Source organism: Argentina silus (genome assembly GCF_951799395.1).
Source record: "Argentina silus genome assembly, chromosome: 6".
Taxonomy (NCBI): Eukaryota; Metazoa; Chordata; class Actinopteri; order Argentiniformes; family Argentinidae; genus Argentina; species Argentina silus.
Window position 1 is genome coordinate 3,441,284 of NC_139660.1, and position 12,500 is coordinate 3,453,783.

The 12,500-nt window shown below is 49.4% G+C and overlaps 1 protein-coding gene and 1 long non-coding RNA gene across 2 annotated transcripts in view; both read left to right on the forward strand.

The window, feature by feature from the left end:
- Window positions 1-10,690, forward strand: part of adamts10 (ADAM metallopeptidase with thrombospondin type 1 motif, 10) — a 29,721-nt gene extending 19,031 nt beyond the window's left edge. The window contains 10 exon segments of the mRNA XM_083671035.1: window positions 2,652-2,721; window positions 2,723-2,891; window positions 5,825-5,905; window positions 6,283-6,446; window positions 7,388-7,514; window positions 8,629-8,758; window positions 9,013-9,217; window positions 9,481-9,657; window positions 10,084-10,243; window positions 10,371-10,690. Coding sequence (XP_083527161.1) covers window positions 2,652-2,721; window positions 2,723-2,891; window positions 5,825-5,905; window positions 6,283-6,446; window positions 7,388-7,514; window positions 8,629-8,758; window positions 9,013-9,217; window positions 9,481-9,657; window positions 10,084-10,243; window positions 10,371-10,480 — 1,393 coding nt within the window. The 3' untranslated portion in view covers window positions 10,481-10,690.
- Window positions 10,691-10,785: 95 nt separating this feature from the next.
- LOC310805375 lies at window positions 10,786-12,375 on the forward strand. Its single transcript, XR_014554238.1, has 2 exons — window positions 10,786-11,810; window positions 11,895-12,375. It is a non-coding gene; the product is annotated as an uncharacterized lncRNA (long non-coding RNA).
- The last annotated feature ends 125 nt before the right edge of the window (window positions 12,376-12,500 follow it).

Consider the following 12,500-nt stretch of genomic DNA (forward strand, 5'->3'; position numbering starts at 1 on the left):
CGCTTTCCACTTGGAGAGGGAGGAGGAAAAGAAAAAAACTAAATACTCTCGCTGTGAATGACACCAAAACCACAAAACATCTGAATTGTTGTTGTGTGGTTTCCTGAAGCTATGTGGAGCATAGCTGGATTTCATTAGGCAGTTGAGCGGCCATCTCTCTCTCTCTCCCTCCCTCCCTCCCTCTCTCCCTCCCTCCCTCTCTCCCTCCCTGTCTCACTCTATTGCACTCTCTCTCTACTCTCTCTCTCTCTCTCTCTTTTCTCTTTCTCTCTCCCTCTTTTTCCCTCTCTCTCTCCTCTCTTGTGCTTTGTTTGGAGTGTGTCAGGGCCTGTGTACAGGGAGGGAGGGGGGTGTGAGTGGGAGTCTCGGGGCTCGTCCAGAGAGAGGAGCCTGTTTATCAACAGCTCCCCTCTGTTCTCCTCTCCTCTGTTCTGCTGTTCTTTTCTCTCCTCTCTTTTCTTCTCCTCTCCTCTTCGCTCCTCTGTTCTTAGTGCCGCAGGAACTCAGTGACCCTCCAGCTCAGCTGTCTGTCTGCACTGCTGGCTGCTACACACATTCACTCACAGCACCATTTCTCTCTCTCTCTCTCTCTCTCTCTCTCTCTCCCTCTCTCTCTCTCTCTCTCTGGCACTCTCTCTCTCTCTCCCTCTCTCTCTCTCTCTCTCTCTCTCTCCCTCTCTCTCTGGCACTCTCTCTCTCTCTCTCTCTCCCTCTCTCTCTCTCTCTCTCTCTCTCTCTCTCTCTCTCTCTCTCTCTCTCTCTCTCTCCCTCTCTCTCTCTCTCTGGCACTCTATGTCTTTGCAATGCTGGCATTCTCACTCTTTCCCTCACATTCTCTCCTTCCCCTATTATTTCGTATAGTTTGTATCTCTGTTTATCTCCCTTGTCCCCCCTCCCTCTCCTCCCTCCCCTCCTCCCTCTCTCCTATATTTATGGTGCATATAAAAATATAAGGACACCAACCCAGTCAAAGCCAGGGTATGGGGATATAAGAGATGTGGAGGGGGGGGGGGGGGGGGTGTCTCTACAGTTCTCCTTACACCCTTGCCTGATGCCTGATGCATATATATACATAGGAGAATGTCACATTCTCCAACCGCCCCCAACCCAAAATATACAACAGCTTTTTAAAATGTACAACGTTTTACAAGTGTGTGTGCGTGTGTGTGTGTGTGTGTGTGTGTGTGTGTGTGTGTGTGTGTGTGTGTGTGTGCGTGTGTGTGTGAGAGACCACATGGATGTTGCCAGGTTCATTCATGCACTCCAGCATATATATATACAGTACCAGTCAAAAGTTTGGACACACCTTCTCATTCAATGGTTTTTCTTTATTTTGTATTATTTTCTACATTGTAGATTAATATTGAAGACATCAAAACTATGAAGGAACACATATGGAATTATGTAGTAAACAAAAAAGTGTTAAACAAACCAGAATATGTTTTATATTTTAGATTCTTCAAAGTAGCCACCTTTTGCTTTGATGACAGCTTTGCACTCTCTTGGCAAGGTGTGTCCAAACTTTTGACTGGTGCTGTATATATATATATGATTAGGGTTAGGGTTTCCAAATCCAAAATGTATCACAAAAAAGCACACAGAAAACCCCACCAAAACAGTGAGAAAAAGTATTATTTGCAGTTATAATTATATAAATAATTAATTATTATTTTCCAGAGAGTGAGGGATTGGTTAGAGGCTGGGATGGAGAGAGAGAGAGAGAGCGAGGGGGAGGGAGAGAGATGGAGACAGAGAGACATGGAGAGAGATATGGAGAGGGAGGGGGACATGGAAAGAGAGATGGAGAGATAGATGGAGTGGGAGAGGCAGAGGGAGTTGGGCTCGGAGCTGGGCTCGGAAACACATGGTGTTAAGCTGCGCCCCAGAGAACACATGGTGTTGAGCTGCGCCCCAGAGAACACATGCTCCAAACATGCGCAGGCAGGCTGCCTGGTCCTGCTCCCCATGGGGACCGTCCCAGGCCTAATCCAGAGGAACAAGTGCCTGGAACAAGTGGGCCAATCCCTCCAGTCATTACTGCAGAGAAATGGCTTCCACATTGGTAGAGTATGGAGACTGAGTATTAGGGAGTTTCATGTGTAAGCTCGAGGAAGGACACGGGATGGTCGTGTTTAATTCCTGAAGAGTATTAGGGAGTGTCACACCCAGGATGGTCTGGTTTAATTCCTGAATAGTATTAGGGAGTGTCACACCCAGGATGGTCTCGTTTAATTCCTGAATAGTATTAGGGAGTGTCACACCCAGGATGGTCATGTTTAATTCCTGAATAGTATTAGGGAGTGTCACACCCAGGATGGTCTGGTTTAATTCCTGAATAGTATTAGGGAGTGTCACACCCAGGATGGTCTGGTTTAATTCCTGAACTAAATGTTCTGCAGAGCAGTGATGAGACACTTGTTATTTATGCTGGACCGTATTGAACCCACTTTGACCCCGTCTATTTTCCTACTGCATGCTTAAGTCTGTTTGTCATGATTGCATACGAGTACAAGAGCAATACTTCAAAAGTGTTTGGATTCAGACAGCTTTCATACAGTATGTTTATGACTGGTGTCAACAACTGGAGTTTTGGAACAGGCGCCTGGGAAACATTACAATCATCGTTCCCTCTTTGGACACCATTTGAAGAGTGCTTTCCTCTGCATGGAGGCTAGTTGCTGTGTCTCCGTCCCCCTGCCTGTGACCTTTGACCCTCTGACCTCCCACCCGTGACCTAAGCCTCCTGTCCTCTGTGCCTCCATCGCAGCACGTGGGCTGTGACCGGATTCTGGGCTCGGACGTGCGCGAGGACCGCTGCCGTAACTGCGGGGGCGACGGGAGCAGTTGTGAGGCCATCGAGGGCGTTCTCAACGACTCCCTGCCTGAAGGAGGTACCACACCCTTCACTTAACCTCATTCAGTTGACTGGGACAATACACTATATATATATATATACTCCTGAAACCATGGAATCTGTTTCTCTGTCTCTAACCCCTCTCCTCTCTCTCCTTGCTCCGACATTTACATAGCAGGGCCAACGCACCGTAGCACAAACATTTCAGTTGAAAAGAGGAGTAGAATTTAAAAAACACTTTCTCAAATATCAAATTTTATTAAAAAAGGAACAGGCTGCTTTTCGGAGTTCAGAACTGCGACTATCCTCCCGGGAATCCGATTTAATTTAGTTTGAGCTATTTATCAAGACATTATGCAACATAATTTGTTTTTATGGAAATTCCAACAATGTGCGCATGTATTTGTGCATTTGGATTCTGACACGAGCTGAAATGTGTGTTGGACTAATGCCTTGCAATGTGAGTTAAGGGACCCCAGACATTTCGAAAGCAGTGTGTAATTATCCGTTCACATGCAAGCACTATTTGCATCTGCATACTCTAACCAGTATAATCATATAAAGTTACTTGCGAACACCTAAGCATACCATTCTCTCCTTGAGGTGCAGAAAGACTTTTTATTTCAGTACCTGTTTCAGTCTAAACACTTTCGGTTCTGATTAATGCTTTTGTGATTGATTCTGTGGAAACATAGCAGTGGAAAGCTGATACATCCCAGCCCTGAACATAGATGACGCAGGGTACAAGAATTAGCCTCCACTGTCCAAGAAACCAAGCCTCAGTCCTCGGTCAGGGCATGGGGATCCGTTCAGGAGACACTCAGAGTCCTCAGTCTATCATTGAGACGTCTGGAAGACTCCCTCCCTCATTATAGGCCCGTGGCTAACGTCACCCAGGTACCTGATACTGGGCTAACGCTAATGGCTTCTCAATGCGCTCTGGTCATAATTGGAGGAGGAGGTGTGTGTTCCGGAGAGGAGGAGGAGGAGGAGGAGGAGGAGTAGGAGGAGGAGGAGGAGGAGGAGGAGGAGGTGGTTGTGGGGAGCGAGTGGGGTTTCTCCAGTGCCCGCCCGGGGGCCAGGGGCACGTGGCAGACAGTTTTAGGTGAGGTCCCAGCCAAAGTGGCCTGTGGAGACCGCCGCAGTGGGATCTATTCTGGGCTCTCTCTCTCTCTCTCTCTCTCTCTCTCTCTCTCTCTCTCTCTCTCTCTCTCTCTCTAACTCTCTCTCTCTCTCTCTCACTCTCTCTCTCTCACTCTCTCTCTCTCACTCTCTCTCTCTCTCTCTCTCTCTCTCTCTTGTCCACAACAGCAGCTCCTCACCACCCCCAGCACCCTCCCTCCCGTCCTCACCCCCTTCCCAGCAACCCTCAGGACGGGACACACCCTCCGCAGACGGCCCCGTCCCGGGACCACAGTGGCCGGCTCTGCCTCAGACCTCGGGCCACAGCCGCGGCCTCAGCTCGCCGGGGCTATTCCTGGTACAGGCAGATTTATGGCTCTCAGAGCGCTCACTCGTGTCTACAGGGTTTTATATGTCTCTGAGGCTGAGAGACCAGACCAGACCAATCCTCACTCCTCACCACTCCGGTCCCAGGCCCCGATTTAAATTGGGGTTTGTTGCCAGGGATGAGGCAGCAGAGTAGATGGGCGAGGGGGTGGGGGTGGGGGTGGGGGTGGGAGTACCACACCTTGTGCTGATAGAGCCATTCTCACGTGACTCTGGCCTGCTTCCTCACTGGCGTCATCTGACACCTGCCTTCTCATATCTGTCTGTACTCCAGTGTCCCTTTTCTGTCTTATGTCTCTTTATGTTTCCCCTCTTTCCCTGTCCCACTCTCTCTCTCTCTCTACCTATCCATGTCTTTCTATCACTCTCTCTCCCTCCGTCTCGATACGTACCCCCCCCCCCCTACTCCCTCTCCCCCCCCCCCCCTCCCTCTCTCACTTCTCCCAGTCTGTCCAGTCTAGTGCTGGGCTCTGGCAGTGGTGGAGGGGTCTCTCTCTCTACCTATCCATCTCTTTCTATCACTCTCTATCCCTTCATCTCTCTACCTCCCCCCTCTCCCTCTCCCTCTCCCTCTCTCTCCTTTCCCAGTCTGTCCAGTCTAGCACTGGGCTCTGGAAGCGGTGGAGGGTTATTCAGGGGTTGAGGGCCGGGGGTTTATTGCTCTTTGGCTCTATGTTTACCACACAGGCCCCTGATTGTTAACAGAAAAACCTCTCCCTCCACGGCTTGCCAGAAACCGCAAGTACAGAGCCGGGGTTTGCTGAAATTGCTCACAGCACTGACTCCCCGCTCCAAAAGAGAGAGAGAGAGAGAGAGAGAGAGGGGTCAAAAGCCAAGCCTCTCCTTTCCTCAGCGGTCACAGCGTTGGAATGAATTATTAAATTATTTCTCCTTTTTTTTTTTTTTTTTTTTTACTTGCGAGGCTTGGAGTTATTTACAGGGCTGTGGTGGTGGCTGGCTGGACAGCACAGCCTGGCTTCAAACATGGTTACTGAACGCTGCCCAGGAATTTGGTTGGAATCCGAAAAGGCTCTGCTTATTCCATTGGAGTCCCGCAGAGTAAAACACTCATACACCATTCCCCCTCCAGTATGTCAGTGAATAAAACCTCCACCTTGCCTTCTTTTTCTCTTTCTGTGTGTGTGTGTGTGTGTGTGTGGTGTGGTATGGTGTGGTGTGTGTGTGTGCGCGCGCGTACATGTGTACATGCGTGTGTGGATTTGCCTGCGTGTGTGTGTGTGTGTGTGTGTGTGTGTGTGTGTGTGTGTGTGTGTGTGTGTGTGTGTGGTGTGGTATGGTGTGGTGTGTGTGTATGTGTGTGTGCGTGTGCGCGCGCGTACATGTGTACATGCGTGTGTGGATTTGCCTGCATGTGTGTGTGTGTGTGTGTGTGTGTGTCTGTGTGTGTGTGTGTGTGTGTGTGTGTGTGTGTGTGTGTTCATGTATGTATGTGTGTCTCAGGTTATGAAGAGGTGGTCCGAATCCCTAAAGGATCAGTGTTCATACACATACAGGAGCTCAACGTTTCACTCAACTACCTAGGTGAGATCTTCGGCCTCGTCTGCATGAGACACACACACACACACGCACACGCGCACACGCGCACACGCACACACACACACACACAGTTGCTTTACGGTGTACACTGTCCTCCTACATCTGTCATCATGCATTTGTACTCTCAGCATCAGAATCACAAAGCTTCAAAGCTGTTATAGCTAAAGAGTATTTTTAAGCTGAACGTTTTCATCAGTTCCAGGATAGTGTTCAGTTGTGGCCCGGGGTGGTCCAGTGGTCTAGCACCATGGCCTACAGAGCACACATATGCCCAAAAAATAAACCTGAAAATAAAAAAAAGGATTGTGTTCAGTCTTGCTGTTGTCCCCCTCTGCCCTCCCCCCCCCCCCCCCCCCCACCAGTGCTGAAGAGTAAAGGGGACCAGTACTTCATCAACGGGAAGCTGACCATCGACACCCCCCGCAGGTTCGACATCGCAGGGACCACCTTCCACTACCGGCGACCCGCCGACGAACCCGAGACCCTGGAGGCCCTGGGGCCGACCAACATCACCCTCGTTGTCATGGTAACCGACCTGCAGTGAGGTGGCAGTGCGAAAAAATGTTGTGAGAAATTGATTGTTGTTGACTGGGCTGATTTATACCTTTCCGCATCCTCGCATCCTCTCGAGCAATAACGGACATCTGCGGAGACCTGCGCACCTCACACTTCCCCGGAAGACTGTGTCCTCCCTGACTCATCTGGTGTCCTCACTGACTCATCTGGTGTCCTCCCTGACTCATCTGGTGTCCTCACTGACTCATCTGGTGTCCTCACTGACTCATCTGGTGTCCTCCCTGACTCATCTGGTGTCTTCACTGACTCATCTGGTGTCCTCACTGACTCATCTGGTGTCCTCACTGACTCATCTGGTGTCCTCCCTGACTCATCTGGTGTCCTCACTGACTCACCTGGTGTCCTCCCTGACTCATCTGGTGTCCTCCCTGACTCATCTGGTGTCCTCACTGACTCACCTGGTGTCCTCACTGACTCATCTGGTGTCCTCCCTGACTCATCTGGTGTCCTCCCTGACTCACCTGGTGTCCTCCCTGACTCACCTGGTGTCCTCACTGACTCATCTGGTGTCCTCCCTGACTCACCTGGTGTCCTCACTGACTCACCTTCACACAGATTTCCATTGTTTTGGATCATAGATACGCACGGATGTCCCCAAAGGTATAAATGCAAAACCCTTATGCGGATTGAAAGCAGCGTCCGCCATGAAAAGCCGAGCGGATGTCAATGTGGAACGTATAAATCAGCCTCAAGAGAATGATGGGCTCTGTTCTCTTAGCAGGCTAATAATCCAGTGGTGAATCAGTTCTCTGAGCACAGCCTGAGTGAGGAGAATGGACTGTGGTCTTGTGTGAAATATGTATTGTTACAGTTCCAGTAACAGCTGTGTGTGTGTGTGTGTGTGTGTGTGTGTGTGTGTGTGTGTGTGTGTGTGTGTGTGTGTGTGTGTAGGTTCTAGTGAGGGAGGAGAACCCTGGGATCCACTATCGCTTCAACCCCCCCGTCAACAGAGACCCTCTGAGTGGCTACGCCTGGCACTACACCTCCTGGTCCCGCTGCTCTGCTCTCTGTGCTGGAGGTACGGACGCCTGGAACCACCTAGAACCGGGTCTAGGATTCTGAGCTGTCACTAGCTATATTCTTTACCAGTCAGCGTGATATGGAATGATGTTAGTCACAGCTATGCACATGTACATGGTTGATTCTGATTCATTGATGGTTTGAGACTGTTTACCCCTCTACTGGACTCATGGACACATACTCGGACACAACTAGTTGTTCTAGTTAGTACAAAAAAGGGTTCTTCATTTGTCCCTGTATGGGAACCCTTTGGTAACCCTTTTGGGTTCCATGCAGAACCCCAGGTCCCCTCCCACAGAGGATTCTAAATGGAACCCAAAAGGATTCTAAATGGAACCCAAAAGGATTCTAAATGGAACCCAAAAGGGTTCTACATGGAACCCAATGTGGTGATCAGAGAGTTCCCTGAACGACAGAAACAACTCTTTTCTAAGAGTGCACATGCACACAGTGTGCCCTCACTCATATACTCACACACACAAACACCCACACCCACAGACACACCCCCCCACCCCCCCAACCCCCCACACACACACACACACACACACAGACACACACACACACCCACACCCACAGACACACACACACACACCCACACCCACAGACACACACACCCACACACACAGACACACACACAGTATCTCTCACACACATACTGTACTGTACAGTCACATGCACATTAAAAACACACAAAAAAACGTAACGCTGACCCCTTGGGAAACATGGGAAAGGAATGTTCATGAGGAGAGAGGTACGGCTCTCTGGAACCGCGGGCGTTCGCGCTGCTCCCAGGAAAACTTTGAAGTTACACACACTCACTTTCCCTTTGCTTTCTTTCTATTGCGAAGTTAATGGTCCGGAGCAGATAGCCTGATAAGAACTCATTTAGTTTTTCTGCAAAACAAACCGACTTGGTGCAATGTCAGCAGAAACACATGAATGGAGAAAGGCTGCTACAGTGTGAAGGATTCAGAAACACAGCTCAGCAGAGGAATGACCAAGAGAGTGTCACACTTCACCTGAAGCACGCATTGATGCACATTTACATTCATGGCATTTAGTAGACGCCTTTATCCATTAAAATCCTGTTCTCCACTCCTTCCCCATGTCAGGTGTCCACATCCAGCAGGTGGTGTGTAAGAAGCAGGCGGACCACTCTGTGGTCTACAACCACTTCTGTGACAAGAAGAGCAAGCCCAAAGACAAGAAACGAACCTGCAACTCTGAGCCCTGCTCCCCAAGGTGAGTAGCAGTCTGTCTGTTCCGTTGAGGTGTGTGTGTGTGAGTGTGTGTGTGTGTGTGTGTGTGTGTGTGTGTGTGTGTGTGTGTGTGTGTGTGTGTGTGTGTGTGTGTGTGTGTGTGTGTGTGTGTGTGTGTGTGTGCGCGTTTGTGCGTGTGTGCGTGTCATGCGTGCGTGTGTGTATGTGCATGTGCGTGCATGCATGTACGGTGCGTGTGACATCCTGTCCCCCCCTGCCCCCCCCCCCCCCCCCCAGCTGGTGGACAGGAGACTGGTCAGAGTGCAGTCGCAGCTGTAACGGGGGCCTGCGGTCTCGAGAGGTGCTCTGCAAGAGGAAGATCTCCACCGTGGAGGACAAGGTGCAGGACGACTCAGCCTGTACCCCCCTGCGCCCCCCCCTCACTGAGCCCTGCAGCAACCACACCTGCCCCCCCGAGTGGCTGGCCCTGGACTGGTCAGAGGTAGGTACCCCCAAGCTAGCCCTCGCCTTAACCCACCATAACCTAGAGAAAGCAAGAGAAAAAAAGAGGGGTTGCTGCAAACTGAACTCACACCAAAAAAAAATCTGTATGTCACCACTGCCCTCTGCTGGTTGTTTGGTGCTATAATGTTTTGGAGTACTTAGATTTGATTTAACATTGTCATCCTTTTTTGTCTCCTTCTTCCCCCTCTCTCTCTCTCTCTCTCTCTCTCTCTCTCTCTCCCCCACCACCACCACCACCAGTGTAACCCCAGCTGTGGCCCAGGGTTCAGGCACCGTGTCCTCCTGTGTAAGAGTGGGGAGAGTGCAGACACCCTGCCAGAGTCCCAGTGCCCGAAGCATGGCCGCCCCACCACCAGGGTGCGCTGTAACATTCAGCGCTGCCCACCCCCCCAGTGGATCACTGGACCCTGGGGAGAGGTACGCCTTCAGAGGTTGCTATGGCTACCATTGGTTCTGCTCGGTTTAGCATGTCTCACTAGTGGGTCAGGAGAATGCGTTGTTAGCGTAGAGAACTTATTGCTCTTGTTCATATATGCACTGTAAATAAAAACGCTTTTATCTGTCTTTTATATGGCCTGTGCTGCTCTGTTTGTTCACCTCTCTCTCTCACTCTCCCTCCCTCTCTCTCTCTCTCTCTCTCACTCTCACTCTCTCTCTCACTCTCTCTCTCTCTCTCTCTCTCTCTCCCTCCCTCTCTCCCTCTCTCTCTCTCTCTCCCTCCCTCTCCCTCTCTCTCTCTCTCTCTCCCTCTCCCTCTCTCTCTCACTCACTTTCACTCTCTCTCTCTGTCTCTCTCTCTCTCTCTCTCTGTCTCTCTCTCTCTCTCTGTCTGCTGTGTCTCAGTGTTCAGCCAAGTGTGGGCTGGGTCAGGAGATGCGCTCGGTGCAGTGTCTGACACACACCGGCCAGCTGTCCAACGAATGCCCGGAGCCCCAGCGCCCCGCAGCCATGCAACAGTGCAAGAGCAGATGTGACCTCAGCCTGCCCACTGACAACCCTGAAGGTCAGAGTTCAAAGTTCACTCATCCCATCCCACACAGTATATGAATGTTGAACTATGGTACATGAATATCCATGTTTTCGATCACTTCTTCTTCTCTTGTGTGCTGATTTTTCGTTTTTCTATCCAGAGTGCAAAGATGTGAACACAGTGGCGTACTGCCCCCTGGTGCTCAGGTTTAAGTTCTGCAGCCGGCCGTACTTCAGACAGATGTGCTGTAAGACCTGCCAAGGACATTGACCCAGGAACCAGAACCAGACCCAGACCCTCCCCCACCCCCACCCCCCACTTGGCCCAGAACAACATCCAGAACGAAGACCCACCCTACTGGGACAAAGACCTAAACTCAGACCCAGGTCCAGACCCCCCTCTACTGGGCCCAGACGACCTGAGAGGCACATTCCACTGGGGGGGGGGGCTGCTGAGAGCACCACAGGCTGCCATCAGGGGGAGGCAGGGGGAGAGAGATGGAATGAGAGAGAGAGAGAGAACTGTGCTTAGACCCCCCCCCCCCCCCCCCACCCCCCCTCCACACTCTGAAAGTAGCCCTGACTAACACCAGCTGTGTAGGCACTGCTGTGAACAGCAGATGGTCCAGGGCTGGGAGGGCTATCTCTCTCTATCTCTCTCTATGTATGTATATCCTTATAGTGTTTGGTGCTACTACGATTGCCACGGCCACAGGACTGGCCAGAGTACTGTGTTAACGTCACTTCCTTTTACTAGTTAGGTTTCTTTGTGTAAAAATGTCCCAATCCCTTATATGGACCTTATACTTGTATATTTACAGACTGTTGTTTCATGTGTACACAAAATCTACCAGACCACTGTGTATGTTTAATAATGGTCAACGCTTGTACGAATCCTCACAAATTAGTCAGCTATGAAAAGGGTTTGCTTTGCACAAGGTCTGACCAGTCATAAGGGTCTTTGAGTATGTGTGTTGTTTTTTTTGTTTTTTTGTTTGTCTATTTGAAACTATGGTTGTCCGTCCGTGTTCTTAAACAGCGTACTTGCCATTGCCTTGCCATTCTAACAGGATTCGGCACGGGCCGGTCGATGGTTAGTTCAGTTCAACCACATAACCTCTCTGTCATATCACTTTACTAGTTTGGAAACAGGCAAACCAGAGGCAACGCAACACGTGTTGCCTCATCAATGTGAACATAGGAACATGGTCTGCAAGGCCAAATGGTACTGTACTACACATGAAAAACATACTGTACATTATACTGCATCACCGAGTGAACCACCTTCAAATGCAGGGGATAGACAGTGATACTCCCTCTGACTCAGAGTGGTCATTTAGTCCCATAGTACATCACTCTTTGGCGCGGCAGCTCATTGGTCAACCAGATTACTACAGCCTCTGATAGGCTGACCATGCAGTAAAGGTTGTTTTAATTTCATACATCCCGATATTTCATATTTCTTGATAATAAAAAAAAAAGGTGCTGATAGTTTGTGGGGATAACTTTGTTGTTGTTCCTGTCCTTGTGGTGCTTTGGAATGGTGCTAACTTTTAGCTAATTGTTGTCATTACTTGTAGCGAAGTAAGTTTGGTTTAAAGGTCAGTGGTGAAGGGTTAGGGTTAGGGTTAGGGTTAGGGTTAAAGGTCAGTGGTGAAGTGTTAGGGTTAGGGTTAGGGTTAAAGGTCAGTGGTGAAGTGTCAGAGTTGTTTTATAGTGCAGCATTTTATGAAAGACGAAGCCTTCTTTCCCACCTCCATAGTCAGTATGAGACACAGGCCCAAGGGATGTCTGTCACCTAAATATGCAGTACAACTCAGTAGCATACTGGTGCTTTACCACATAATCTCACAAAAACCATCACAGAAATATTATCTTGAAACATAAAGTTGTCTTATTTCAGTGTCTGAATATGTAAGCTAAGTAGATTTTGTTTTTTCTATGTTGAACTATCTGTGTCTTGCTGGATAATGGTCAAGGTTGACCCTAAAGGCAAACTGTTTTATCGGTGCAAATGAGAGGGACAGTATTGTTTGTTGTTATTTTGACACATGCTAATTTTTATAGATATGTACTGTACTGTATGTTGAATACTATAGAATACAATTGTCCCCCAATCCCCATGTACAACATTTGAAATGAACATATTAAAGTGAATAAATATGGCGCATTGTTCATAAATGGATTTAGCATTGCGTACTTTACCATCTCCACAGATTTGCGATCCTGTATCTAACCCACCAGACAGAAAATGAGATCACTCATTAACCCTCAGTAACCCTCATCTATTT